Source organism: Spea bombifrons, chromosome 9 (assembly GCF_027358695.1).
Source record: "Spea bombifrons isolate aSpeBom1 chromosome 9, aSpeBom1.2.pri, whole genome shotgun sequence".
NCBI classification, from domain to species: Eukaryota; Metazoa; Chordata; class Amphibia; order Anura; family Pelobatidae; genus Spea; species Spea bombifrons.
The window spans coordinates 11,009,930-11,036,589 of NC_071095.1; the positions used below are offsets into that span (position 1 = coordinate 11,009,930).

The window sequence follows — 26,660 nt, forward strand, 5'->3', positions numbered from 1 at the left end:
TTATCGAGCTGATTGTTCTGTAGCAGCCATGAGAATCTTCTGCAAAGCTTTTTTGGTCCGCCGCCCGTTAGATGTCATGGTTGTGTACATCTGTTTCAGTTTTTCAATGGTGTTTGGTGGCGCGGCCGTCTTTGCAGGACGTGCGGGCTCTGTCTCAGGCGCACGGTTCTCACGATGCATTGGAATCGCACGCTGCGCCGGCCGCGTCCGCGGTTTCCGTTGCGCATTCTGCGTGCCAGGTGTTCTCTGCGCAGGCATTGTCCATGTCGCCCGTTGCGCAGGCCGCGTCCGCGGCTTACGCTTCCCGGGCATTGCCCATGTCGCCCGTTGCGCAGGCCGCGTCCGCGGCTTACGCTTCCCGGGCATTGTCCATGCCGCCTGTTGCGCAGGCCGCGTCCGCGGCTTACGCTTCCCGGGCATTGTCCATGCCGCCTGTTGCGCAGGCTGTGTCTGCTGTGCGGGTCGCACAGTTGGTCTCCGGCGTGTGGGTCGCACAGTTGCTCTCCAGCGTGTGGGTCGCACAGTTGGTCTCCGGCGTGTGGGTCGCACAGTTGGTCTCCAGCGTGTGGGTCGCACGGTTGCTGTCCGGCGTGTGGGTCCCACGGTTGGTATCTGAGGTGCAGGTCGCATGGTTCTTGCTGGCCGTGTTGGTTTTGGCCGCAGTGGAGCTTTGCTTCCACTCAAGCTTGGGGTCCCAGTGGCTTCGTTCAGCGCAGGAGATGGGGTTCCCATTGTCTTCAGGATCCACTCGCGGTAGTATTGAGTGTTGGAATACACTCCTGGCTTTTTGGATTTTCCGCAGCCCTCACCCCAGCTTGTCACTCCGATGACGTTATACGTGGAGCTGTCCGGGTCCATGCACATAAATGGTCCTCCGCTGTCTCCCTACAGGAGTAAAGTATAGAGGAAGGTTAATGACGCTTTTCCTTGGTTTGTAACAAACTGCAGCCTCAGCTGCGCTTCCCCAGTAAAAGCTCTGCGGTTTATTCACTAAAGAGCGAGTTGGCCGGGGAGTTTCTAAAAGCGGAGCCACAGCCACCCGATGTCTGGATATAATGACCGTTCTGTGACACGGTGGCCTGAATCCCAGAATAATCCCCAGAACATGACATGGTGGCCCAGATTGTCTCTTTTTATCTATTTTTTGCTATTATGTCCTCTAGCCCCAAAAATCCACAAATATTTGTATCCAGTCGGTGTAAGCGCGCTCCGATATCCCAGGGTATGGTCATAACCCCCCCCCCCCCCGGATCTCTTTGTCGGAGCCATGTGACTGGGTTAACCCATCTTCATTCAAAGACATATGGTCTTCCTCGTCTTGGTGGCACAGTTTTTACTATTGTCCTAGCGGCGCATGTTCCCGGGGAGAAGATTTGGAACAAAATACCATCTCCAACAGACAGATTTGGTTTTATAAACCCCCTCAGAAATAGAGATTTGGTTTCTTACCTGGCAGCTATCGATACCACCCTCCTCGTAGCCGGCACAGAGATTGTAGTCGTGGACTTCTCCGTTATACCACGCGGAGCCGTTGCACCTCTCCAGAGGAATCTGGTTGACTTTGGCCTCTTGGAGGATATCTGCCGTTTGGATGGCTGTTGAGACATCAAAGATTAAACTCATGAATATCACTGGCTGCCGGACGCACAGACGCCAGCGATGGATAGGAGAAGAGTGACTTAAATAAACTATTCATGGAGTCCATGTAAGAGTGGTGTGTGTGCGGCTGAGTGTGGCGGGCGTGACTGGGAGCAGTTAGTGGGGTGAGTTTTGGTGAGTTCAGTGTCTTTGGGTTTACATCTGTTTGGCTAGACGGGCAACGACCCCCTTCCGGAAAAACTATTCCCCGTTTATAACCCCAAGAGGAGAAATCTCCCCTGTAATGGACACTCACTTTTATCTTTGGTGACGCCCCAGCCGCTGATGTAGCAATGATCCATGGCGTGAATGTCCTTGGTGGCGCTCGGCAGGCAGGCCGGCTGCACGAAGTCGGTGAATCTCACGGTCTGGTTCAGTTTGATCAGCGCCACGTCGTTCCGCTCAGTCCGAGGATTGTAATGCTCGTGCTGAACGTACGAGTCAATAGATCTGATCTGGACGTCACTTCGCGATGGATCCGACAGTTGGAATCCTCCAAGTATGATTTGCCATTTGGAAACGAGCCTGGATGATGACAGACAGACAGACGTTAGCGGGAATCCATACATTATCATTCTTATCATAAACACATTGAGCTCTATTAATCAAGAGGAATTCCGGGGCAAAGATGTGAAATCGATACAAACAGGAGATGTAACGTTAACCAGGCAGAAGTTTACAATGTAACGCGTGATGGCTTTGTCAGGTTATAATAGTGAGGGTAAAGCGAATGGTAACATTTCTACCCCTCACAATCCCATTATGCACAGCCAGCATTCTCACCCCCCTCCCCCATCCTTACCTCTTCATGGTCTTGAAGCAGTGAGCCGCTGTTAGGACCCACTGCTCATCGATTAAAGTGCCTCCGCAGGAGTGGCGATGTCCGCCTCCGGAAGGCACTTGGATGCTGACCAGCCATGGCCAAGCACCAGGCTGCGCATCAACTCCTCCAACAATCCGCGAGCTGCCATATTCTGACATGAGCGGGCGTCTGCCGCAGCCTGAAAGAGAGTGACAAAAAGGGGCAAAAATCAACAAACCGCGTCGGACGGGATACTGTTATGTAAGGCAACGACAATGTGTTTAATATATATATAAAGACAGAAGAAAAAGGGTTAAAACCGGTATGGGGCTCGGGGGAGTTACAGGGCTCCTGTCTGCACTACACACTATAGAAGGATGGTTTAGTGGCAGCGATGTTGCAGGGCGGTGATGGATGGGAGTGATGGGTGTACTTACTGTTTGAGTCAGATGGATGCAGGGCGGTGAGGATCAGAATCATTAGAAGTTGGATGGGATTTATCTGCTTTGAAGCCATCGTTGCTCCTTCACTTCTACACTGAACTACTGCTGGAATGTCAGGGCCCTTTACAGCCTCCGTGACATCATCACCTATTGTGATGTCATCTGTGTATTGTGACATCACAAAGACAGCAGGTAGAAGGAGCAGGGGGCCGTATACTACTGGAATACTAATACTAATAATAGTAATAATAATAATATCGATAATAATTTATATAATAGGTATTCGCTGTTATATTAAAGAATATACAGCCTGTGCGGGACTATATTTGCTGTATTAACCCTTGAAGGGTGAGGGCTGTATTATTCTTTTTTTTACCCTTTAGGGTTGAAGGGTTTTGATCCGCTTGCGATGTATTTTTCAGCCGGATCTTCCCCGTCTCCCATTTATTTTACCCACAAATTATATATTAGGTTTTTTAGGACATGCAGGGCTTTTGAAACCGGCCTTATAACGATCATTAAGTAACAACCAATAAAATGAGAATCCTAAAATAAACACTCTTACATCATACATGGGGGGATTAGTGAGGTCATCCAGTGACTCGGATGTTAATGATAATGTTATCTATTTGGGTGAAATAAACGCAGATTTCCAATTAAATTCAAGACAGGATCCTGTCATTCAAATTAAAAAAGGGTTAAAACCGGTATGGGGCTCGGGGGAGTTACAGGGCACCTGTCTGCACTACACACTATAGAAGGATGGTTTATTGGCAGCGATGTTGCAGGGCGGTGATGGATGGGAGTGATGGGTGTACTTACTGTTTGAGTCAGATGGATGCAGGGCGGTGAGGATCAGAATCATTAGAAGTTGGATGCGATTTATCTGCTTTGAAGCCATCGTTGCTCCTTCACTTCTACACTGAACTACTGCTGGAATGTCAGGGCCCTTTACAGCCTCCGTGACATCATCACCTATTGTGATGTCATCTGTGTATTGTGACATCACAAGGACAGCAGGTGGAAGGAGCAGGAGGCTGTATACTACTGGAATACCCACAAAACTCAATTATTTATAGATAATTTTTGTAGGTATTCCAGTAGTATACAGTTTCCGACTTTCATGCCTTTATCCCATTTATTTACCCCGCAGAAATGATGTCTTACGTTTTTTTAAGGCATGCAGGGCTTTTGGAACCATCCATGTAGTCGTGTACTCCAGTTCTTATCAATGCCGCCTCCAGAAGGACAGAGATAGCCCTGCATACTGCATGATTAAATCCATGAACCCTGTATTCTAATTTAACAATACATTATAAGAGGCCAACTCGGCCTTTCGTGATGAGAAGTGTATTATTACGTAGAGTGAAGTCAGCGAGTCAGAATGTTTCATCTCATCAAAGCTCTGATTTATATATTCATTTATTCTCCTGGCCGTAAACAACCCCGACCGGCTTTAGTAATGAATCGGATTTTAGAGCCTTGCCTTCAACAATCAATCAATGTGGTCTCCATTGATAAAAAATAAGACAACAACAATCCTTTGTAAATAAATAGCCGGGTAGGACGAGGAGCGGCTGAACTATTAAAGTGTATTTCCCAAAACGTCATTTCATCCGGTGAACCCCAGTCCTAGAGGACCTCGGACGCCACAGCTTTATAGAAGAACACGTGACAAATCTCGGGCGCTTCGTGACCTCCCTCTCTGTTTGGTAGACTCTTGTAAGGAGACGGGGGGGGGGGGGGTGAGAGGCGGGAGGTGGCAAAGGGGGGGGGGTGAATGTAGCATGGGGGTATCTGGGGCAAACGTGGACATTCCTTGGGTCAGTGACCCGCCGGTGGGACTAATGCCCTGTAAAATCCAACACGTAATGGGACTCGTTCTCGTTCTAGCAGGTTTTTCGAGGCTGTTGTACTTTGTTTATACCGTGTCTCGGCCTGCGGTTGGATGGTAGTGGAGGCTCAAAGAAATAATTTAAGTCTGTGTGATATGAAAAGACATTAGAGAGACGTTCACGTGCTAAGGGTGTTATTACAGTAAAGTGGAGAGCCGCGCAGGTCAGATGGAGGTGAAGGCGTCTGGAATACAAAGATGAACCAATTAGACTGACTGGAGAGACGGTAATCGCTGTGCTGCCAGCAGAACACGTGGACAACATACAGCGTCGGCTTTAGTACGCGGCCCGCGCCAAAACCTTACTACCGGGAGCACCGCGAGTCGTGGGAACAGAGGCCAAGCTGGCGTTGGGTTCAGGTGTTTCCGGTACGCGTCCCAGACACCGGTAACAAATTGCAAGCCTGGTGTGGGGGCCAACGTTAGAACTTCAAGGACCTCAATCCGTGCTTTAGTCATACCCTTACAAAAAATTACTGCAGTTTTTCTGAAGTAATACTGCAGTTTTTTGGACATGAAAAAACTGCAATACTGCACTTTTACTGCAGTATTACTGCACATTTACTGCAGTTTTACTGCATTTGTACTTCACTGTACTGCATTATTACTGCACATTTACTGCACTTTTTTTTTTTACTGCAATTATACTGCATTGTACTTCAATGTACTGCAGCTTTATTGCATTTGTACTTCCGTACATAAATAACTGCAGTACAACTGCAGTACAGTGAAGTACAAATGCAGTAAAACTGCAGTAAATGTGCAGTAATACTGCAGTAAAAGTGCAGTATTGCAGTTTTTTCATGTCCAAAAAACCGCAGTATTACTTCAGAAAAACTGCAGTAATTTTTTCGTAAGGGTATTTCCTCAACATGTCCCAAATGTTGGTGATACGACCAGCCTCTCCCCCCTCTCCATAGGGTCTATAGGATTCTATACTGCACCCCCCATCTTCACCGCTTACAATGTAAAAGGGGGGCATGTAATTCCCCTTCCTTCTTCCATCCCAACCCCCACTTTTCCCATTACACCTAGCGACTTCAGATACTTCCTTGGCGAATGAAACAAACGCACTGGGGGCCGCTGACCGTCGAAGGGTCTCTGTCCACTGGCGCCTTCGTTTTCTTTGACTGCAGAACGACTCCTGCTTGAACGTAAATCAGTTTACGGCACATTGATTGGCTCCCTGCTTGCATTTCACAAGCAGTCATGGATAAACCTGCTTATAATATCCATTGCATTACCAGGTCTCTGATATCCAATGTATCTTTAATAATTACGCCCTGAGCTCGATATCCATTACTTTTATAACAGCACAAAGTGCCTTCCTTCTCCTGAAACCACGATACCCATCGCCCGTGCTTTACCTGCATTGCACAACCCCGGGAGCTGAACGGATCGATTCATGGGATAAGTTGCCATTTGATGCCGGGATTATTGTATGCGTGCCGGTTTGCGCCTTTGGGCATATCTTTTTTATTTTTCCGGTTCCCTGGACGATGTAAATTCGTCCCGGTTGCCCATTTTAGGATTTTTTTTGCTCGACATTCTCTTGGAGATTAGAAGTAAAAGAATATTATCTTCCGTAACGCCAGGTATCCATTGCAGCAAGATTATTCATTTATCATTCTATTTTATTTATGTAGCGCCAGCAATTTCCGCAGCGCTTCGTACAGTCCATACATTCAAGGGGTCCGACAGAACCGATACATCAGGGAAAGAGGGTCTTTTGTAGCACAAAATAGATTGCATCCTTCTTTATTGCAATTATATCAGATTCCGGTCCCATTAAACCACCTGTGGATTTGCATTGTTTCTAAATATTACGTTATATTTTAATTACACGTAAAGACAAGAATAAAAGCTTTTAATGCACGAGGAAGCCGTGGAGGACTGGAACAGAAAAAAAGGAATGGATCCAAGATAAATGTATGAATCACGGCATTAAGGAAGTTAAAGCTGTCTTTAGGGCAGCCATACCCTAGATAATCGTGGAGACGAATACATCGGGAGGTACAGGTACCCAAAAATCAAGCGAACCGGTACAATCAAATGAAATCTGATTTTAAAAGTATGTCATCTCTGCTGTGATTTTAGGTCAAGGGATTGAGCTCTGATACCCGGTGATCACCCACACCCAGATCGGCCCCTGTCCGGCCCCCGTCTCGTCTGCCCGTTTCGCCCGCTGTAAAGACTCAAACCTTAATCAGTCGTTGGTCTCGTCTTAGATTCCTATATAATAAATAATGTATATCATATATCGTTTTTAATGACGGCGTCCCTTTAAATGTTTGGAAGTATGCCGTTGAGTGACAGCTGAGAGCGTCTGGTGTTTAGTCGTCTTTCATAGTGAATAACGGATTCGGTGTTGTAAGTAAGCGGCAAAGCGAACTCCCAATTTGCTGGCCTTCTCAGGTTATTATTAGTATGATTTATTTATAGCGCCATCATATACTGCAGCGCTGTACAATGGACATACCCCAGGCCACGTATGTTTTCGCCGCCTAAAAGGAACGCGTCTGTTCCCAAGGAAACATTCTTTGTGTTTGTACACAGTAACCCTCGCTGCGAGCGCTATTGATGCACGGAAAATAAGTGGCAAGAGAAGCTAAATTGGAAGGAGTCGCTGTCTGCATGACCTGGGATCTGGTTTAATATCCAAGCCCCCCCCCCCAATTGGATCATTGTTTCTGGTTCTCACATATAAACAAAGAACCTGCCGGCAGATCGGCCCCATCCGGCCCCCGTCTAGTCGCCCGTTTCTCCTGCTGTAAAGACTCAAACCTTAATCAGTCGTTGGTCTTGTCTTAGATTCAGGAGCCGTATGTCTATCCCATGCATGTTTAACCCCTCACTGTATTACCCTCTACCACCTCTGCTGGGAGGCAGTCCAACCTGTATTCCACGCTCTCTCTTGCATCAACGGTTGTTTTGAAAGCTGGGATCAGGCGCTGAACCCAGAATTACCAAACTTTTTGCAACTTGGGAATCCCTTGAATGTTTTTGGCAAAAGCCTTGGCGATGCGTAAGGATATCAGGGGCTCAGCGGCGGAGTCGCCCGGATGTATTTTAGTGAACTCAGCAACAGCACCAATATTAGGCGTTTAAAGCCAACGAGCCGGTGGGCATTGATTGCTAAACCCATAGAGAGACTTCGATGCCTTTACAGAAGGGGCACCTATATATAAATGGTGCGTCGCTGCTCACAGTCACCGGGTAGCGATCGGTGCGACGGTGGATTGCAGGCTTATGGGGAACATCAGCTAGAGTATTTAAAATTAACATTAAATAAAGCAATTTAAGCTTAAAAACAGCTTATTTCCTAATCACGTCATTTTAGGTCAACATGTTAAATCTCATAAAACGCTTCTTTTTTTCTTCGGTTTTCTTCCTCTTCTCCTCAAATTAGTTAAACATTTAAATTTACCGAGTTCGGGTGGCCAGGAATAACAAAGTACGTTTGCCAAGCTGGGCTGATGCGGGTATTTTTGTTTAAATTGTTTATCCCTCTAAATACAAAATATCAGCTCTTCGCTCCAATGTACAAAACTTTGTTTAAACGTAACTGACCTCCGAACCCCCGCAGAGAAACCGGATCTTTCTCTTTCTTTCTAAGCTCTACCGGCCCGTTTGCTTCTCTCAAATTTACAAAACACGATTCATGTTCGGAATTCTAGAACGGAAGCGAGAAGGCGCTGAGACAATCGATTTGTCTTCTGATGTAAACCTCCCCGTATCACCGCCTGGAGGCTCCGCGGTTGTCTCCCCAGGACCCTTGATATTTTGGACGAGTTACGACCCCCTGAAGCCATTTGTGGAATTGGTGGCCTTTAAATGCCTACTTTCAGCCTCTTTACTCTAACTCCAAATCTGCGTGTACTCGCCAACACCTTCTACTCTAACAAACATGTGAATTCCCATAGAATCTGCATCACCGTAAAAAGTAACTGATTCCCTGGATTTCCCATTTTTCCCATGAATGACCAAACTGACCACAGAGGAATTGCCCTAACCCCTAACTTATCATTTATTTAAGAGCTGTTATAACAGCTTTTTTAACAACTAACTTAACAACTAACTTAACAACTAACTTAACAACTAACTTAACATCTAACTTAACATCTATCTTAATAGCTATTCCAATAGCTTTCTTAAGTTTCTAAGAACAGTCTCTGTCTGTAACAGTCTGATTGCAGTCTCTTATCGAGCTGATTGTTCTGTAGCAGCCATGAGAATCTTCTGCAAAGCTTTTTTGGTCCGCCGCCCGTTAGATGTCATGGTTATGAACATCTGTTTCAGTTTTTCAATGGTGTTTGGTGGCGCGGCCGTCTTTGCAGGACGTGCAGGCTCTGTCTCAGGCGCACGGTTCTCACGATGCATTGGAATGGCATGCTGCGCCGGCCGCGTCCGCGGTTTCCGTTGCGCATTCTGCGTGCCAGGTGTTCTCTGCGCAGGCATTGTCCATGTCGCCCGTTGCGCAGGCCGCGTCCGCGGCTTACGCTTCCCGGGCATTGCCCATGTCGCCCGTTGCGCAGGCCGCGTCCGCGGCTTACGCTTCCCGGGCATTGTCCATGCCGCCTGTTGCGCAGGCTGTGTCTGCTGTGCGGGTCGCACAGTTGGTCTCCGGCGTGTGGGTCGCACGGTTGGTCTCCAGCGTGTGGGTCGCACAGTTGGTCTCCAGCGTGTGGGTCGCACGGTTGCTGTCCGGCGTGTGGGTCGCACGGTTGGTATCTGAGGTGCAGGTCGCATGGTTCTTGCTGGCCGTGTTGGTTTTGGCCGCAGTGGAGCTTTGCTTCCACTCAAGCTTGGGGTCCCAGTGGCTTCCTTCAGCGCAGGAGATGGGGTTCCCATTGTTTTGAGGATCCACTCGCGGTAGTATTGAGTGTTGGAATACACTCCTGGCTTTTGGTATTTTCCGCAGCCCTCACCCCAGCTTGTCACTCCGATGACGTTATACGTGGAGCTGTCCGGGTCCATGCACATAAATGGCCCTCCGCTGTCTCCCTACAGGAGTAAAGTATAGAGGAAGGTTAATGACGCTTTTCCTTGGTTTGTAACAAACTGCAGCCTCAGCTGCGTTTCCCCTGTAAAAGCTCTGCGGTTTATTCACTAAAGAGCGACTTGGCCGGGAAGTTTCTAAAAGCGGAGCCACAGCCACCCGATGTCTGGATATAATGACCGTTCTGTGACACGGTGGCCTGAATCCCAGAATAATCCCCAGAACATGACATGGTGGCCCAGATTGTCTCTTTTTATCTATTTTTGCTATTACGTCCTCTAGCCCAAAAAATCCACAAATATTTGTATCCAATCGGTGTAAGCGCGCTCCGATATCCCAGGGTATGGTCATAACCCCCCCCCCCGGATCTCTTTGTCGGAGCCATGTGACTGGGTTAACCCATCTTCATTCAAAGACATATGGTCTTCCTCGTCTTGGTGGCACAGTTTTTACTATTGTCCTAGCGGCGCATGTTTCCGGGGAGAAGATTTGGAACAAAATACCATCTCCAACAGACAGATTTGGTTTTATAAACCCCCTCAGAAATAGAGATTTGGTTTCTTACCTGGCAGCTATCGATACCACCCTCCTCGTAGCCGGCACAGAGATTGTAGTCGTGGACTTCTCCGTTATACCACGCGGAGCCGTTGCACCTCTCCAGAGGAATCTGGTTGACTTTGGCCTCTTGGAGGATATCTGCCGTTTGGATGGCTGTTGAGACATCAAAGATTAAACTCATGAATATCACCGGCTGCCGGACGCACAGACGCCAGCGATGGATAGGAGAAGAGTGACTTAAATAAACTATTCATGGAGTCTGTGTAAGAGTGGTGTGTGTGCGGCTGAGTGTGGCGTGTGTGACTGGGAGCAGTTAGTGGGGTGAGTTTTGGTGAGTTCAGTGTCTTTGGGTTTACATCTGTTTGGCTAGACGCGCAACGACCCCCTTCCGGAAAAACTATTCCCCGTTTATATCCCCAAGAGGAGAAATCTCCCCTGTAATGGACACTCACTTTTATCTTTGGTGACGCCCCAGCCGCTGATGTAGCAATGATCCATGGCGTGAATGTCCTTGGTGTCGCTCGGCAGGCAGGCCGGCTGCACGAAGTCGGTGAATCTCACGGTCTGGTTCAGCTTGATCAGCGCCACGTCGTTCCGCTCAGTCCGAGGATTGTAATGCTCGTGCTGAACGTACGAGTCGATGGATCTGATCTGGACGTCACTTCGCGATGGATCCGACAGTTGGAATCCTCCAAGTATGATTTGCCATTTGGAAACGAGTCTGGATGATGACAGACAGACAGACAGACGTTAGATAAATACAGACAGACAGACAGACGTTAGATAATGACAGACAGACAGACAGACGTTAGCGGGAATCCATACATTATCATTCTTATCATAAACCCATTGAGCTCTATTAATCAAGAGGAATTCCGGGGCAAAGATGTGAAATCGATTCACAAACAGGAGATGTAACATTAACCAGGCAGAAGTTTACAATGTAACGTGTGATGGCTTTGTCAGGTTATAATAGTGAGGGTAAAGCGAATGGTAACGTTTCTACCCCTCACAATCCCATTATGCACAGCCACCATTCTTACCCCCCTCCCCCATCCTTACCTCTTCATGGTCTTGAAGCAGTGAGCCGCTGTTAGGACCCACTGCTCATCGATTAAAGTGCCTCCGCAGGAGTGGCGATGTCCGCCTCCGGAAGGCACTTGGATGCTGACCAGCCATGGCCAAGCACCAGGCTGCGCATCAACTCCTCCAACAATCCGCGAGCTGCCATATTCTGACATGAGCGGGCGTCTGCCGCAGCCTGAAAGAGAGTGACAAAAAGGGGCAAAAATCAACAAACCGCGTCGGACGAGATACTGTTATGTAAGACAACGACAATGTGTTTAATATATATATATAAAGACAGAAGAAAAAGGGTTAAAACCGGTATGGGGCTCGGGGGAGTTACAGGGCACCTGTCTGCACTACACACAATAGAAGGATGGTTTAGTGGCAGCGATGTTGCAGGGCGGTGATGGATGGGAGTGATGGGTGTACTTACTGTTTGAGTCAGATGGATGCAGGGCGGTGAGGATCAGAATCATTAGAAGTTGGATGCGATTTATCTGCTTTGAAGCCATCGTTGCTCCTTCACTTCTACACTGAACTACTGCTGGAATGTCAGGGCCCTTTACAGCCTCCGTGACATCATCACCTATTGTGATGTCATCTGTGTATTGTGACATCACAAAGGCAGCAGGTGGAAGGAGCAGGAGGCCGTATACTACTGGAATACTTATAATAATAATAGTAATAATAATATATATGATAATATTAATAATAATAATAATATATAATAGGTATTCGCTGTTATATTAAAGAATATACAGCCTGTGCCGGCCTATATCTACTGAATTAACCCTTGAAGGGTGAGGGCTGTATTATTATTCTTTTTTTTACCCTTTAGGGTTGAAGAGTTTTGATCCGCTTGCAATGGATTTTTCAGCCGGATCTTCCCCGTCTCCCATTTATTTTACCCACAAATTATATATTAGGTTTTTTAGGACATGCAGGGCTTCTGAAAGCGTCCTTATAACGATCATTTAGTAACAAGCAATAAAATGAGACTCCTAAAATAAACACTCTTACATCATACATGGGGGATTAGTGAGGTCATCCAGTGACTCGGATGTTAATGATAATGTTATCTATTTGGGTGAAATAAACGCAGATTTCCAATGAAATTCAAGACAGGATCCTGTCATTCAAATTAAAAAGGGTTAAAACCGGTATGGGGCTTGGGGGGGGGGGGTTACAGGGCGATACTCCCGTCAGGTACCTGTCTGCACTACACACAATAAAAGGATGGTTTAGTGGCAGCGATGTTGCAGGGCGGTGGTGGATGGGAGTGATGGGTGTACTTACTGTTTGAGTCAGATGGATGCAGGGCGGTGAGGATCAGAATCATTAGAAGTTGGATGCGATTTATCTGCTTTGAAGCCATCGTTGCTCCTTCACTTCTACACTGAACTACTGCCGGAATGTCAGGGCCCTTTACAGCCTCCGTGACATCATCACCTATTATGATGTCATCTGTGTATTGTGACATCACAAAGGCAGCAGGTGCAAGGAGCAGGAGGCCATATACTACTGGAATACTAATACTAATAATATATATATATATATATATATATATATATAATAATTTATATAATAGGTATTCACTGTTATATTAAAGAATATACAGCCTGTGTGGGCCTATATCTACTGAATTAACCCTTGAAGGGTGAGGGCTGTATTATTATTCTTTTTTTTACCCTTTAGGGTTGAAGAGTTTTGATCCGCTTGCAATGGATTTTTCAGCCGGATCTTCCCCGTCTCCCATTTATTTTACCCACAAATTATATATTAGGTTTTTTAGGACATGCAGGGCTTCTGAAAGCGTCCTTATAACGATCATTTAGTAACAAGCAATAAAATGAGACTCCTAAAATAAACACTCTTACATCATACATGGGGGATTAGTGAGGTCATCCAGTGACTCGGATGTTAATGATAATGTTATCTATTTGGGTGAAATAAACGCAGATTTCCAATGAAATTCAAGACAGGATCCTGTCATTCAAATTAAAAAGGGTTAAAACCGGTATGGGGCTTGGGGGGGGGGGGTTACAGGGCGATACTCCCGTCAGGTACCTGTCTGCACTACACACAATAAAAGGATGGTTTAGTGGCAGCGATGTTGCATGGCGGTGATGGATGGGAGTGATGGGTGTACTTACTGTTTGAGTCAGATGGATGCAGGGCGGTGAGGATCAGAATCATTAGAAGTTGGATGCGATTTATCTGCTTTGAAGCCATCGTTGCTCCTTCACTTCTACACTGAACTACTGCCGGAATGTCAGGGCCCTTTACAGCCTCCGTGACATCATCACCTATTATGATGTCATCTGTGTATTGTGACATCACAAAGGCAGCAGGTGCAAGGAGCAGGAGGCCATATACTACTGGAATACTAATACTAATAATATATATATATATATATATATATATATATATATAATAATTTATATAATAGGTATTCACTGTTATATTAAAGAATATACAGCCTGTGTGGGCCTATATCTACTGAATTAACCCTTGAAGGGTGAGGGCTGTATTATTATTCTTTTTTTTACCCTTTAGGGTTGAAGGGTTTTGATCCGCTTGCAATGGATTTTTCAGCCGGATCTCCCCCGTCTCCCATTTATTTTACCCACAAATTATATATTAGGTTTTTTAGGACATGCAGGGCTTCTGAAAGCGTCCTTATAACGATCATTTAGTAACAACCAATAAAATGAGAATCCTAAAATAAACACTCTTACATCATACATGGGGGATTAGTGAGGTCATCCAGTGACTCGGATGTTAATGATAATGTTATCTATTTGGGTGAAATAAACGCAGATTCCCAATTAAATTCAATTAAAAAGGGTTAAAACCAGTATGGGGCTCGGGGGGGGGGGTTACAGGGCAATACTCCCATCAGGCACCTGTCTGCACTACACACAATAAAAGGATGGTTTAGTGGCAGCGATGTTGCAGGGCGGTGATGGATGGGAGTGATGGGTGTACTTACTGTTTGAGTCAGATGGATGCAGGGCGGTGAGGATCAGAATCATTAGAAGTTGGATGCGATTTATCTGCTTTGAAGCCATCGTTGCTCCTTCACTTCTACACTGAACTACTGCTGGAATGTCAGGGCCCTTTATAGCCTCCGTGACATCATCACCTATTGTGATGTCATCTGTGTATTGTGACATCACAAAGGCAGCAGGTAGAAGGAGCAGGAGGCTGTATAGTACTGGAATACCTACAAAACTCAATTATTTATAGATAATTTTTGTAGGTATTCCAGTAGTATACAGTTTCCGACTTTCATGCCTTTGTCCCATTTATTTACCCCGCAGAAATGATGTCTTACGTTTTTTAAGGCATGCAGGGCTTTTGGAACCATCCATGTAGTCATGTACTCCAGTTCTTATCAATGCCGCCTCCAGAAGGACAGAGATAGCCCTGCATACTGCATGATTAAATCCATGAACCCTGTATTCTAATTTAACAATACATTATAAGAGGCCAACTCAGCCTTTCGTGATGAGAAGTGTAGCCGTGTTGTTTGATTATTACATAGAGTGAAGTCAGAGAATCGGAATGTTTCATCTCATCAATGCTCTGATTTATATATTCATTTATTCTTCTGGCTGTAAACAACCCTGACTGGCCGGGAAGGGCCGGTAGCCTACGGCCTGGGGGCAGGTCTAGACAAGTGGCCCATTGCGCCAGTGAAGCAGCCCACCATCCATGCCCATCCTTTCCTGATTGTCTTAACACATATTGATGTAATGTGATGGGCATACCTGGGGACTTATGGGCTCCCTTGCGGGACGTGGCCAGGGCTGCCAAACTGACGGTCCTGTGATGTCAGTGGGAGTCCCCGCTGATGTTGGGGGCTGTCCCACTGACATCGTGAGCGTTCCTATTTAAGTCAGTAGGAGTTCCCTCTGATGTTGAGGGCGTTCCTGCCAACGGCACCGGGAAACACCCCCATTTAAAAGGAAAATGGGCGGGGCATGCCAAGACCCACCCCTTTTTAGACATGGGACAAAGTGCTGAGGCGCGGCCATTGGGTGGCGCACTGCGTGCACGCCAGCCCCTTTAATTTCATGAACGCTAGCCTCCACCCACTGCCCTCACCGGACAGCAGGAAATCAGAAACAGTGGTAAGTCAGGGGGGCATAAGGCTTTTCTGGAGGCAGAGTGCCCCATGATATGCCTTTCAACCCCCTTAATGCCACTCTGCCTCCAGAAATGCCTTTTTAACCCCCTTAATGCCACTCTGCCTCCAGAAATGTCTTTTAACCCCCTATATGCCACTCTGCCTCCAGAAATGCCTTTTTAACCCCCTTTATGCCACTCTGCCTCCAGAAATGCCTTTTAACCCCCTATATGCCACTCTGTCTGGGGCAGAGTGGCATATAGGGGTATAAGGCATTTCTGGAGGCAGAGTGGCATATAGGGGGTTAAAAGTCATCATGGGGCAGAGTGGCATATAGGGGGTTAAAAGTCATATAATGGGGCAGAGTGGCATATAGGAGGGTATAAGGCATATCAGGGAGGCAGAGTGTCATATAGGGGGGGGTATAAGGCAGTCTATTCCTGCTAGGAAGCAGACACTGTCCAGGTGTTCGTTGTTAATAAAGTTTATTGTGTCCCCGGCTGATGACGTCAGTACAGTAATGGCACTGCAGCGTGGGAGTACATGTGGTTGAGCATCGTAGACACAGTGTAGCGACATCGGGGGAACCGTGACCGGGCAAATCTGTCACAGAGCTAATAACACGGAGCGGAGAGACTGCCGAGGAGCGAGTTCGTGCTCGGTATGCACTAAGAGTCCACGTTACGAGTAACGACTACGTGTCTCCTTTGGTAACTGCACAAAGTCTTTTATTCTTTTTAATGAGTAATTTATTCTTCTTAACGCGCATTATATTATTATCCCGGGACTTCAGAGTGAAGGGGCAGATTTTCAGGGTTACATAGTCAGGTGCAGATTGCTTCCTAATTTACCCCGCTGTGATGTAAGACTTCCAGTTGGTGCTTTTACTCCCAGCATGTTATGGTTAATATCCCTGCTTGAAAGCAGGTGACTCTGGTATATGCATCGTTAAATAATGATAAGTCAAGGTGTCCGCGAGGGCCGGTATTGGACCCATTTGGTTATCGTATTTGGCGGCTCGCTACATAGAGTGCACCGTATTTGCTCGATTATAAGACGACCCCCCAAAATCTGAATATTGATTTAGGGAAAAAAAAGAAAAAGCCTGAATATAAGATGACCCTGTAGAAAAAAAGTTTTACTAGTAAATTATAATTAATGTAAACTATTTTTTCCACATTTAATAAAAGCTATGATTAAGAAAAATATATTTTTTTGTTATTTCCTTTTATTTGCCAACCTGCCCCCAGTTATGCACATCTGCACCCCAGGTATGTCTTATACCCCATATATGCCGCTGTGCCCCATGATATGCCTTTTAACCCTCTATATGCCACTGTGCCCCATGATATGCATTTTAACCCCCTATGTGCCACTCTGCCTCCAGAAATCCCTTATACCCCCCCTATATGCCACTCTGCCCCATGATATGCATTTTAACCTATATGCCAGAGTGGCATATGGGGGGGTATAAGGCATTTCTGGAGGCAGAGTGGCACATAGGGGGTTAAAAGGCATATTATGGGGCACAGTGGCATTTTAACCCTCTATATGCCACTGTGCCCCATGATATGCCTTTTAACTCCCTATGTGCCACTCTGCCTCCAGAAATGCCTTATACCCCCCTATATGCCACTCTGCCCCATGATATGCCTTTTAACCCCCTATATGCCAGAGTGGCATATAGGGGGTTAAAAGGCATATCATGGGGCACTCTGCCTACAGAAATGCCTTATCCCCCCCCCCCATTTAACACTCCCCCCGACTTACCAGTGGTTCTGACTCCCTGGTGTCTAGTGGGTGCAGCGGGTGGAAGTCTGTGCGATTCGCATAGGCAACTTCCGCTGCCACTTCTATGACCCGGAAGGTCATGTGACGCCGGTCCTCTATCATAGAAGAACCGGTGAAAGTGCCGGTAGCAGCAGGGGTTGTCCACACGCATTGCACAGACCTTCCCCGACTGCCAGAGAGGAGAATTCCCCGCAGCGTTGAGGGGGATCTGGGTCTTATTATAAGATGAGGGGTATTTTTCAGAGCATTTGCTCTGAAAAAACCTTGTCTTATAATCGAGCAAATACGGTATGTGTCACGATCGGTTCATTTACAAAGTTCCCAGACATAAAGTGCAAAAAGTTACACATTGGAACTAAAGCTTTAGTAGCTACGGTTGCCAGGCGTTTGAGATGGAAACATTAAATGATTTCATATTTTGCACACAATAATTATCGCTACTGATCTTTGTTTTCCAGATAAGCCGTTATGAAGATACACAGGAATAAGAAAACTGCGGGGTTTCGTTCTAAGGGCAAGAAAGGTATAAAAATTATTGGAAAATGGAAGCCCGTCTCGTTGGATCCCAGTCTGTTTCCTGATGAGAAGTTGGAGGAAATCGTATGTTTCGAGGAGCTTACTGATTATAAACTGGTAAAGTCTTCAAAGGAGTTGATAAAAAAAGGTTTGAAAAGAAAACACGATGGGGAGGATACAGGGGAGGGCGATGAGGATGAAGAACAGATGACCAAGTCCAAAAAAAAAAGAAAGAAGCGTAAAGACAAGTTTGAGTCCAAACATGAAAGCGAAGAAGCCGACGATGACTGCGAGGATTTGCTTCTCCATGAAGATGAGTCTGAAGGCTTGGTTGTTAGCGAGGATGAGCCGCTCGACACTGGAAGTGTAAAAAGTGAAGATGAGAATGCCGAAGAAATCATTGAACCAAACGAGCAGCCGAAAGGCAAAAAGAAGAAGAAGAGAAGGAAGTCAAAGAAAACGGCGGCCAAGGCCACGGGAAATCCGCCGGCTCCAACATCTGCAAAGAAATTAAAGAACTGGGCTGCGAGCGATGCGGCCGGTTCCTCCGGTAAGAATGCCGATGTTTCTGCATGGAAGGACCTCTTTGTTCCAGAACTGGTTCTCCAAGCGCTCAGCTATCTGGGATTTTCTTCTCCAACCCCGATTCAAGCCTTGGTTCTGCCTCCAGCGATCAGAGACAAAATGGATATTCTGGGGGCTGCAGAAACGGGTAATATTGTGTGTCCTTCAACTACAACAAGAAGCTATAAATATGGAGTGAGAGAGGTTGTTAATATTGATTACTTAACTGAATATTGAAGCAGGTTCCGTATGGATCTATATACGTACACTTTAGGGTTACCTATTCTCCGATTCCTGTTATCTATCTTCATAAACTATTGGAAGGTTGGGGATTCTAAGCTATTTACCGAGTTTTCCTCTTTTAATTTTTCAGTGTAAATACTCGTTTTTAATCATTTCCCCACATTATAATTTGTTTTGTTTTCCAGTTTCTTGCAATTGAAATAGTAATACTCCTGTAATTCTGTTCACATTACATCTTAGGACAGTTCAGTGTTTCTTGATAGCCTAAGCCTTGAGATCTAAGCTAAAACCTTTAGAGCTGGATGTATTTTGATCTATATGTTTACCGTCACCATGGCTACCATAGTTTATAGATCTCATTGCCTGGGTGAAGTTGCATCTTTAACATTAGCGTGACATATTTACCCATTTTATTATCAGTTTAGCGAAGTTTAATTTTCTTTTTCAGGAAGCGGTAAAACGCTCGCCTTTGCCATTCCTATGATTCATTCCATACTGGAGTGGCAAAAGAACAAAGACGCCGACGGCGATGAAGAGAAAACGAATGATTCTTCGGATGGGGATGGACAGGGGCCGGCTGAGGTTCCAGAGACGGAGGAAAACCAAAAAACTGACCATGGAGAAGGCGACGAGAGCAGTCAGGACGATGATGAAGATGATGATGATGATGAATTGGGGTGTGTGAAGGTTGTTGAAGATGTGGACATTAACTTCAACCCTGCTCCTCCTACTAATGCCCCAGCGTGGGACAAAAGCAGGCCGCTGCTTGGGCTCGTAGTGGCTCCCACTAGAGAATTAGCTGTACAGGTTAAACATCACATAGACGCAGTCGCCCGCTTCACAGGTGAGTGCTTGTTGTGCGTTCTTTGTACTTTGTTTTTAGACTTTAGCTTTTTTACCCTATTTGTTTGGTACCCCTGTGCTTTATGGATCTTTTTTGTTCCAATTAATGTCATATCATGACACATGTACAGACTCCAGCCACTTAATTTAGTTATACAGTCATGAGATCGTCTACACAAGCGATCAAATAACAAAGAGGGGATGATCACACATTTCGACAGAAGTCAGTAAATCTCTATAGAATTATTTAGAACTCTTCTTGAGGAATCGCTTCCCATGCCTTAATAAATAGCTCATCGTGGGATGAACACGTTTCTTTTGTGATCATTCCATAGGCGGTAATAATGCAGCACTATAATTTACTTGCATTGACATTGTTGGTGCACGTTAATGAAATCTGGATTACATTTCTCCTGTTATACCAGGCATCAAAACTGCAATTATTGTCGGTGGAATGGCTGCACAAAAACAAGAACGAGTGTTAAATCGAAGACCGGAAATTGTCATAGCAACCCCCGGCCGCGTGTGGGAACTCATCAAGGAGAAGCACCCGCACCTATCCAACCTCCGACAGCTTCGGTAAGCGCTTGTGTGTGTTGTGAGCAGCCTGAGACATTGCAGTGTGCTTTCGACTACACCTCCCATCATCCCCAGCTGGAAGTAAAAGAAAAGCCCCTGGTAGTTTGCATTTGGTTGGCACAACAGCTCCGTATTCAAAGGGGATTTATTCTGTGCTGTCTTTTACGTGGCTGATTTATATCTGCTCCGTTTCCGCAGAGTTTGGTTGATTATGAATTTCCTAATCCTACGTTCCTCTGTGTATCAGGTGTCTAGTTGTTGATGAAGCAGACAGGATGGTTGAGAAGGGTCACTATGCTGAGCTGTCTCAGCTTCTGGAGCTGCTGTCAGATGTCCATTTTAACCCCAAAAGACAAACCTTTGTGTTTTCGGCCACGCTGACGTTGATCCATCAGGCGCCTACCAGACTCCTGCAGAAAAAAAACTTCAAAAAGATGGACAAGGACAGCAAACTGGAGTCTCTGATGCGTAAGATCGGTATGAAGTCCAAGCCCAAAGTCATCGATTTAACCAGGAAGCAGGCGACGGTGGAGACCCTCACTGAAACCAAGATCCACTGCACCAACGACGAGAAGGACTTTTACCTCTATTACTTCCTACTCCAGTACACAGGGAGAACCATGGTGTTTGCAAACAGTATCGACTGCATCAAGCGGCTGTGCTCTCTGCTCACGATCCTGGACTGTAACCCGCTAACCCTGCACGCCAACATGCACCAGAAGCAGAGGTTAAAGAACCTGGAGCGGTTTGCTGAGCGCGAGAGGTAAAGCATGTGTTATAGCAGCAAATATACAGCTTCCCATTATAAAAACATGGGGGGAGGATTATCTCCTAACATGCAGTATCACCTCTTCCCCATCCTCAGCTTTCTGCCATGCAGGAGATGTATTCAGCAGACATGTGATTATTGCCTCCCTGCATGGAAGAACGCTCTAATTCATGTCTGAAGAGACTCCCGTACCCGTATACAAAACGCTCTTCTGTTAAATTTAGTAGGAGTCATTTGCTGCTGCCGATTGGCTCCCTCAACCAGCCAATCAGTGTTGCGGAATGCCAGACCGTATAAGAAGCGTGTTATTGGATTGAGTTATTAGTTATTCTCATCTGTGCGTTTTGTGGTCAGCGGCAATGAACTGAAGTCACTCTTCCGACTGTTAATATTCATCTCTTTCCCTTATTTAAGTAAAATTCTGAAGCCTCCTTTGTTTCCTTTTCCCAGCTGCATTCTGCTTACCACCGATGTGGCCGCGCGGGGTCTGGACATCCCTAACATTCAACACGTCCTGCATTACCAGGTAGATAAGACACATTGTGTAGCAGTCTTACTCGCTGCCATCGCCACTTACCTGACGCCCCATTCTCATCACCCGTTCTCCCATCTCCCATACAGGTCCCTAGGACGTCCGAAACGTACGTTCACAGAAGCGGCAGAACAGCACGTGCTTCCAGCGATGGTCTCAGTTTGCTGCTCATCGGACCGGATGACGTTCTTAACTTCAAAAAGATCTGCAGGACCCTCAATAAAAATGAGGACCTCCCATTCTTCCCAGTGGATGGAAAGTGCATGAATGGAATTAAGGTAACTATTTACGGTATCCAGAGAACCCGATCTAATACTTATACTTCTTGCTTGAAGCAGCCAATCAGTGTCAGGAATGCGCTCCGATTGAAATCACTGGGAGTGCTTTCTGCGCACGCACGAGGGTCTCATCAAACCTTTGCTTCTTTTGTGCTTACATCTCAAACATTATGACGTTTGTCCGCAGGAACGTGTCAATTTGGCGAGACAGATTGAGAAGATGGAATATTTCAACAGCAAAGCAAAGCACCAGAAATCATGGATACAGCAGGCTGCGGAGGCCCTTGAGATAGACCTGGATGACGATGATGAGTTAATAGGTAAACGGGGGAAGGATTGTCTTAACTCAGATCTGTCCCTTTTTCTGGAAAGCAGTTGTGTTGATGTCACGCCCTCAGGGTTTGTATAAATCATTAAAGTCCTTGTTGAATTGTAGGAGGGAAGCAGAACGAAGAAGAAGACAGAGAGAAGGAAAAAGCCGTGAAAGCGATGAAGAAGCAGTTAAAGCGGCTGTTATCGCAGCCGGTCTTCAGGAACATCATCAAAACCAAATATCCCACGCAGAGCGGGAAGCTGACCCTTCCGACTCTCCTAACCAGCAAAGCAGAGAGCGCCCTGCAGACTATCTCCAAACAGAACTCCAAGGAAACCACGAAGAAGAAGAAACGGAAAGGCGCAGGCGCGGTCTGAGTTACTGTGAATGATTCCCAAGGTGAATTAATAAATTCTGTTTTATACCACTAAAGTATCGGCACGTGAATGAGTTAAAGTGATTACATCCGGGTCTCCGGAATCCTTGTACCTTGGCAGGCGATTCTGACCATACCAAGGTGTAGCGGGATCCCTAAAACACACAGAGCTGAAGTATTTGCCCGGAATGACTTGATATTTCTGGTTTGCAAATATTCCAGCACAAGTCCTGCCTGTGTATTACGGGGCTGTTATTATTCACAGAGGTGGAGAAGAGGAATGATAAACCAGCTGTAGTTCTAACAGCCTGGTCTTTGCCCCTGGGGAGCGATTAGACTTCAATGGTTCAGGAATGAGGTACCTTTTATTTTATATTTATTAAGCATAAAACAGCGGCCCATACGGGGTCAGACCTTATTTACACCCAGCCAGAGAGGGGCGCAGGTGGGTCACTAACAAGCATTTATATAAAAACAGGGGCACGTTACAGATCGTCCACCCCCTGGGGCTGCACCCTGTACAGGATCGTGTAATGATTGTTCTTATATAACATAAAAACAGACGGGCTGGCGCCCTCCGGAAATATATGGTGGTTAATCACAGTGTCCATCTCGTCCACGCATTCCACCTGAAGAGAGATCTCCAGCGCTTGAGACAGTGCAGTCATTTGAACGTGGTCGCATTCGGAGGTCATCGGTTCCACGTGCTGCAAAATCCAAGAGAAAAAGTTATGAGACACGTTAGCAAATCTGCAGTGATCTGTAGCTGTGACTCCAGCCCTGTCCACCGTTCATGTCGTGTTACAGTGAAGGGTTTAGTGGAAAGGGGGCGACCCTGATGTGGATAAACAGACCTGGGTACAGAAGTCTGGGATGTTGGTCTCCTCGTCGACAAAAGGCAGGTAGAACTCGGCTCGGTTACGGACGAACGCAGACGTTACGAGCCTCAGGAACTGCACGGCGCTGTCAGAGCTCAACTGGTGGTTGAAGACCCTCGTTAGGTTTGAGACGGATCCCTCCGCGGCTACAGAGTCTACAATGCTAAGAAACTAAGATAAGTTCAGTTCTCCGAAAAGCAAACTTAGGACCAAAAACATCCTGACGGTTTGGGAGCCGTGGCTGATCCCCGGGCTTCTTAGGTTTTTTTTTTGCCCCGCAGAAATTCCCCCAACCACCGCCACATATTGGGTTTGAGTTGCACGTCGTGTACTTACTGTTTCGTAGTGCTGTTTAATGACGTGCTCCTGGAATACAGCAGCTAAAAGCTCTTGTTTACTCCGAACTACAACATCTTTAAACCTGGCAGAGAAAGCGTGTTATTAGTCACATAGAGGTCTGACTACCAGACTACGATCCAGATCCCCCGCAGCGCTGCAGGGGACCAGGATCCTCCTCTCCGGCAGAGAGACGATGCACCAGCATCACATGACCTTCCAGGTGCTCCACCATAGAAGTCCCTGCGGAAGTGCCGGTAGCAGCGGAGGGGGTCTGTGTGCATCCCGCAGCCGGTAAACGTTTGTGCGACGCGCACAGACAACCTCCATTGCTGTCGGGGCTTCTATGACAGAGCACCGGCGTAACATGACCTTCCATTGCTCAGTCATAGAAGCCCCGGCGGAAGTACCGAGCAGCAGCACCGGCTGCCCCCACTGGACACCAGGGAGTCTGAAGCACATGGACAAGTCTAAGGATTCATTGGTAAGTTGGGGGGGTATGATGGTTTTCTGGAGGCACAGTGGCATATAGGGAGTTAAATCAGGGAGGCAGAGTGGCATATAGGAGTGTATAAGGGATATCTGTGGGGCAGATGGGTTAAAAGGCATGCCAGGGAGGCAGAGTGGCATATAGGGGGGACAGTGGCATATAGGGGGTTAAAGGCATATCAGGGAGGCAGAGTGGCATATAAGGGGGTATAAGGCATTTCTGGGGGGCAGATGTGCATAACTGGGGGCAGAGTGGCAAAATTGTTTTTCTCAATCTTACTTTTTTTTTAAATATAAAAAATAGTTTACATGTGAATTAATATTTACTAGTAAAACCTTTTTCTATAGGGTAGTCTTATATTCAGGCTCTTTTTTTTCTAAATTAATATTCAAATTTTGTGGGGTCATCTTATAATTGAGCAAAAGCAAAGGGGATACAACAATGGGATTAAAGTTATGACCTGCAGTTCCACTGCCTGACTACAGGGGGAGTGTTTGCAGCACACGACGTATGAAAAGCATCTTTAAATAATACAGAAAAAAAGCACAAGTAAGAACATTAAACATTAGGGGGTTTTCAAAACTCGCCCTTAAAGCGACGAGCTTTTCTGCTACAAATATTAAAAAGTGGTTTTATCACCATGGCGGCCCGTGTAATGTAAATTGGGCCACTTTTATTGGTTACTATGGTGATAAGAACACTTTTGTACAGAATTGCTTTTCGTAAATAACCCCCTAAACACCTCATGCTCCGTTTGTCTTATCCGGCGTGTCTCTTTATTTAAGCAAAGGCCTTCTTCGAACCCTCAAAGTTTACAGGAGTGTCAGAATTCCGGATGCTGCAGGGCTGGAACGTATACACACCTGACCAGTTCCTGCTGCTTTCCAATCAGAAATTCTAGGTAAGCAAACACAAGACCTCTGTAAAAACAGCTGCCGTCGGCGCGCGTTTTTCTTACCGCGCTGTACCTTTTCTGGAGTTCCTGTGTTACAAAAAGATATAAGCGTGAAAATCCACACTCGCCGCGACCGAAAGTCCGTAAAGACGCGCATCCGTTCTATATGATCAGCCGCTATTATCGCATTCTGTACAAGCGCAGCAGCCAATGACAGAACAGCCAGGAAATAGATCCTGGTTTAGTACAACTCCCACAATGCTCAGGCATCCTATCACCAGCCAAAGGTTGTCGTTCTTTAAGAACCAGCCATTGGCTGCCCCTTGGCATAGGGTACGGGGGTAATATCAGGGCAGCAGGGCAGAATACAGGCATATGTAGCGTGCGCTTATCTACAAACTATATCAAAAACTCCCATCATCCACAGCCAGCCACCTCAAGATAACATGAAAGCCAAGAGGTGCGTTATTAATTATGCCTTTAAAGTTGGTGATTCTATGATTTCTCACATTTAACCCTTCATTGAACAGAATCCTTAGCTTTACCCTCAATGTAAAAAATCTAATTGGTCTGTCAATCAAGTGGGCTTTAACCCTTTATAAGGTATTAAGGTATTTGGGGATTTTTTTTATTGTAAAATTAATTAGTACCTTTAATTTCCGCTGGTATAAGGGGTCTTTGGCGTGTTCTTCGATAAACTCTCCGATATCGCGCTTCTCCGAGATGAGTTCATTTTCACTCTGATGAAACACCAAGCAGATCTTAGGGTCACCGAGAAGGAGATGGACGTTTGGACCGGACCGGCCTGTGGTCTTCAGAATGTGTCGGGGTGAAGTATTGCCCCAGGAGATGCCCGGTTTACCCAGGAGAAAGATTGCCCTAAATTCTAATTCATTTTTTAGTTTTTTGCCCGCTTTGACCCCCCCTAACACCTTTGGCCTTATGCGCTGCGCATGGTGAAACCTCTCATTTACTTGAAGTCAGCCAGGCGTCTTGGGCTCTGCAGGCTGCAGGTGTATTAGGAATCCAGCGTCATGTTTGTACTAGGGACATATCTATCTGTTTTCAAGCAGGGTTTCGGAGTACCTTTGGTGTTGCTGGATCCATCTGCTAATCAAGACCCAGATCTTCACAGATACAATGTATCCACCCGCGACAAACCCTTTCACAACCTAATAGATGATACTTTGTTTCCTCTCTGAATGTGTCTGTTTATCAATAACATTCCTGCATGTGTCCCCACGTGGCTGATCTCGTCTTAGATTCAGGAGCCGTATGTCTATCCCATGCATGTTTAATACCTCACTGTATTACCCTCTACCACCTCTGCAGGGAGGCTGTTTCACTTAGCTACCACCCTCTCAGTAAAGTCAAACTTGCTTCCATTCCATCTAGTGTTACATTCTGGCCTCTTATTGTACTATTTCTTCTCCTTTGGAATAAACGTCCCTCCTGTCTTTTGTTAAATCCCGTCTCTCGCCTCCCCTCCATGATATGGATCAGGGATCAGCCCTCCTTGCACTGACCATGTCTGCTCTGTCACTCTCCTCCACAGGAACAGCAACACCCTACCTGACCACGCCCCAGCTATAAGCCCCACCCCTCGTGTAACCACACCTTCTCCTCAAACCACGCCCTCTTGTGATCTCTATGGCTGGGGCGATCCCAGCTGTTGCCTACATCACCTCTATGGGCGGAGCCTTAGAAAGAAATAGGCTGTCTA

At 46.3% G+C, this 26,660-nt stretch overlaps 4 protein-coding genes across 7 annotated transcripts; 1 reads left to right on the plus strand and 3 right to left on the minus strand.

The window, feature by feature from the left end:
* Positions 1-2,956, minus strand: LOC128505148 (acrosin-like). Its single transcript, XM_053475446.1, has 5 exons — positions 2,878-2,956; positions 2,441-2,639; positions 1,895-2,163; positions 1,450-1,595; positions 1-885 (listed from the first exon to the last, which is right to left on the minus strand). The coding sequence occupies exons 1-5, from the start codon at positions 2,954-2,956 to the stop codon at positions 1-3; spliced, it is 1,578 nt and encodes a 525-aa protein (XP_053331421.1).
* Positions 2,957-8,977: 6,021 nt separating this feature from the next.
* On the minus strand, positions 8,978-11,914 carry LOC128505149 (acrosin-like). The gene is made up of 5 exons (XM_053475447.1): positions 11,836-11,914; positions 11,397-11,595; positions 10,787-11,055; positions 10,342-10,487; positions 8,978-9,781 (listed from the first exon to the last, which is right to left on the minus strand). Exons 1-5 carry the CDS (start codon positions 11,912-11,914, stop codon positions 8,978-8,980), a joined length of 1,497 nt encoding a protein of 498 aa, XP_053331422.1.
* Positions 11,915-16,039: 4,125 nt separating this feature from the next.
* On the plus strand, positions 16,040-22,394 carry DDX24 (DEAD-box helicase 24). Of its 2 annotated transcripts, none has more exons than XM_053475680.1 (9): positions 16,040-16,244; positions 17,784-18,553; positions 19,097-19,492; positions 19,917-20,070; positions 20,318-20,833; positions 21,290-21,365; positions 21,461-21,649; positions 21,837-21,969; positions 22,086-22,394. In XM_053475680.1, exons 2-9 carry the CDS (start codon positions 17,794-17,796, stop codon positions 22,337-22,339), a joined length of 2,478 nt encoding a protein of 825 aa, XP_053331655.1. In that variant the 5' UTR covers positions 16,040-16,244; positions 17,784-17,793; the 3' UTR covers positions 22,340-22,394. The 2 variants fall into 2 exon arrangements, with proteins under 2 accessions (XP_053331655.1, XP_053331656.1); XM_053475681.1 differs by having other exon boundaries at positions 16,040-16,195.
* Positions 22,395-22,690: 296 nt separating this feature from the next.
* OTUB2 (OTU deubiquitinase, ubiquitin aldehyde binding 2) lies at positions 22,691-26,517 on the minus strand. Of its 3 annotated transcripts, none has more exons than XM_053475690.1 (6): positions 26,464-26,517; positions 25,588-25,677; positions 24,906-25,024; positions 23,553-23,637; positions 23,193-23,387; positions 22,691-23,045 (listed from the first exon to the last, which is right to left on the minus strand). In XM_053475690.1, the coding sequence occupies exons 1-6, from the start codon at positions 26,464-26,466 to the stop codon at positions 22,824-22,826; spliced, it is 714 nt and encodes a 237-aa protein (XP_053331665.1). In that variant the 5' UTR covers positions 26,467-26,517; the 3' UTR covers positions 22,691-22,823. The 3 variants fall into 3 exon arrangements, with proteins under 3 accessions (XP_053331665.1, XP_053331666.1, XP_053331664.1); XM_053475691.1 differs by having other exon boundaries at positions 23,193-23,315; positions 26,024-26,517; XM_053475689.1 differs by having other exon boundaries at positions 26,024-26,517.
* Positions 26,518-26,660: the final 143 nt, after the last annotated feature.

What these genes read in the sequence shown, in the direction of transcription:
- LOC128505148 (XM_053475446.1), bottom strand. Translation starts at nt 2,956, where the DNA reads ATGGCTTCAAAGCAGATAAATCCCATCCAACTTCTAATGATTCTGATC. An exon ending in GGGCGTCACCAAAGATAAAA is followed by an intron (nt 1,596 to 1,894) that starts GTGAGTGTCCAT and finishes ATGTCTCAACAG; the next exon opens with CCATCCAAACGGCAGATATC. An exon ending in GTGGTATCGATAGCTGCCAG is followed by an intron (nt 886 to 1,449) that starts GTAAGAAACCAA and finishes TTACTCCTGTAG; the next exon opens with GGAGACAGCGGAGGACCATT.
- LOC128505149 (XM_053475447.1), bottom strand. Translation starts at nt 11,914, where the DNA reads ATGGCTTCAAAGCAGATAAATCGCATCCAACTTCTAATGATTCTGATC. An exon ending in TGCTTCAAGACCATGAAGAG is followed by an intron (nt 11,056 to 11,396) that starts GTAAGGATGGGG and finishes GTCATCATCCAG; the next exon opens with ACTCGTTTCCAAATGGCAAA. An exon ending in GTGGTATCGATAGCTGCCAG is followed by an intron (nt 9,782 to 10,341) that starts GTAAGAAACCAA and finishes TTACTCCTGTAG; the next exon opens with GGAGACAGCGGAGGGCCATT.
- DDX24 (XM_053475680.1), top strand. Translation starts at nt 17,794, where the DNA reads ATGAAGATACACAGGAATAAGAAAACTGCGGGGTTTCGTTCTAAGGGC. An exon ending in TCTGGGGGCTGCAGAAACGG is followed by an intron (nt 18,554 to 19,096) that starts GTAATATTGTGT and finishes TTTCTTTTTCAG; the next exon opens with GAAGCGGTAAAACGCTCGCC. An exon ending in CGGTTTGCTGAGCGCGAGAG is followed by an intron (nt 20,834 to 21,289) that starts GTAAAGCATGTG and finishes TCCTTTTCCCAG; the next exon opens with CTGCATTCTGCTTACCACCG.
- OTUB2 (XM_053475689.1), bottom strand. Translation starts at nt 26,044, where the DNA reads ATGGATCCAGCAACACCAAAG. An exon ending in TGGATCCAGCAACACCAAAG is followed by an intron (nt 25,678 to 26,023) that starts GTACTCCGAAAC and finishes GTGTTTCATCAG; the next exon opens with AGTGAAAATGAACTCATCTC. An exon ending in AAGCAGCAGGAACTGGTCAG is followed by an intron (nt 23,638 to 24,905) that starts GTGTGTATACGT and finishes TTTCTCTGCCAG; the next exon opens with GTTTAAAGATGTTGTAGTTC.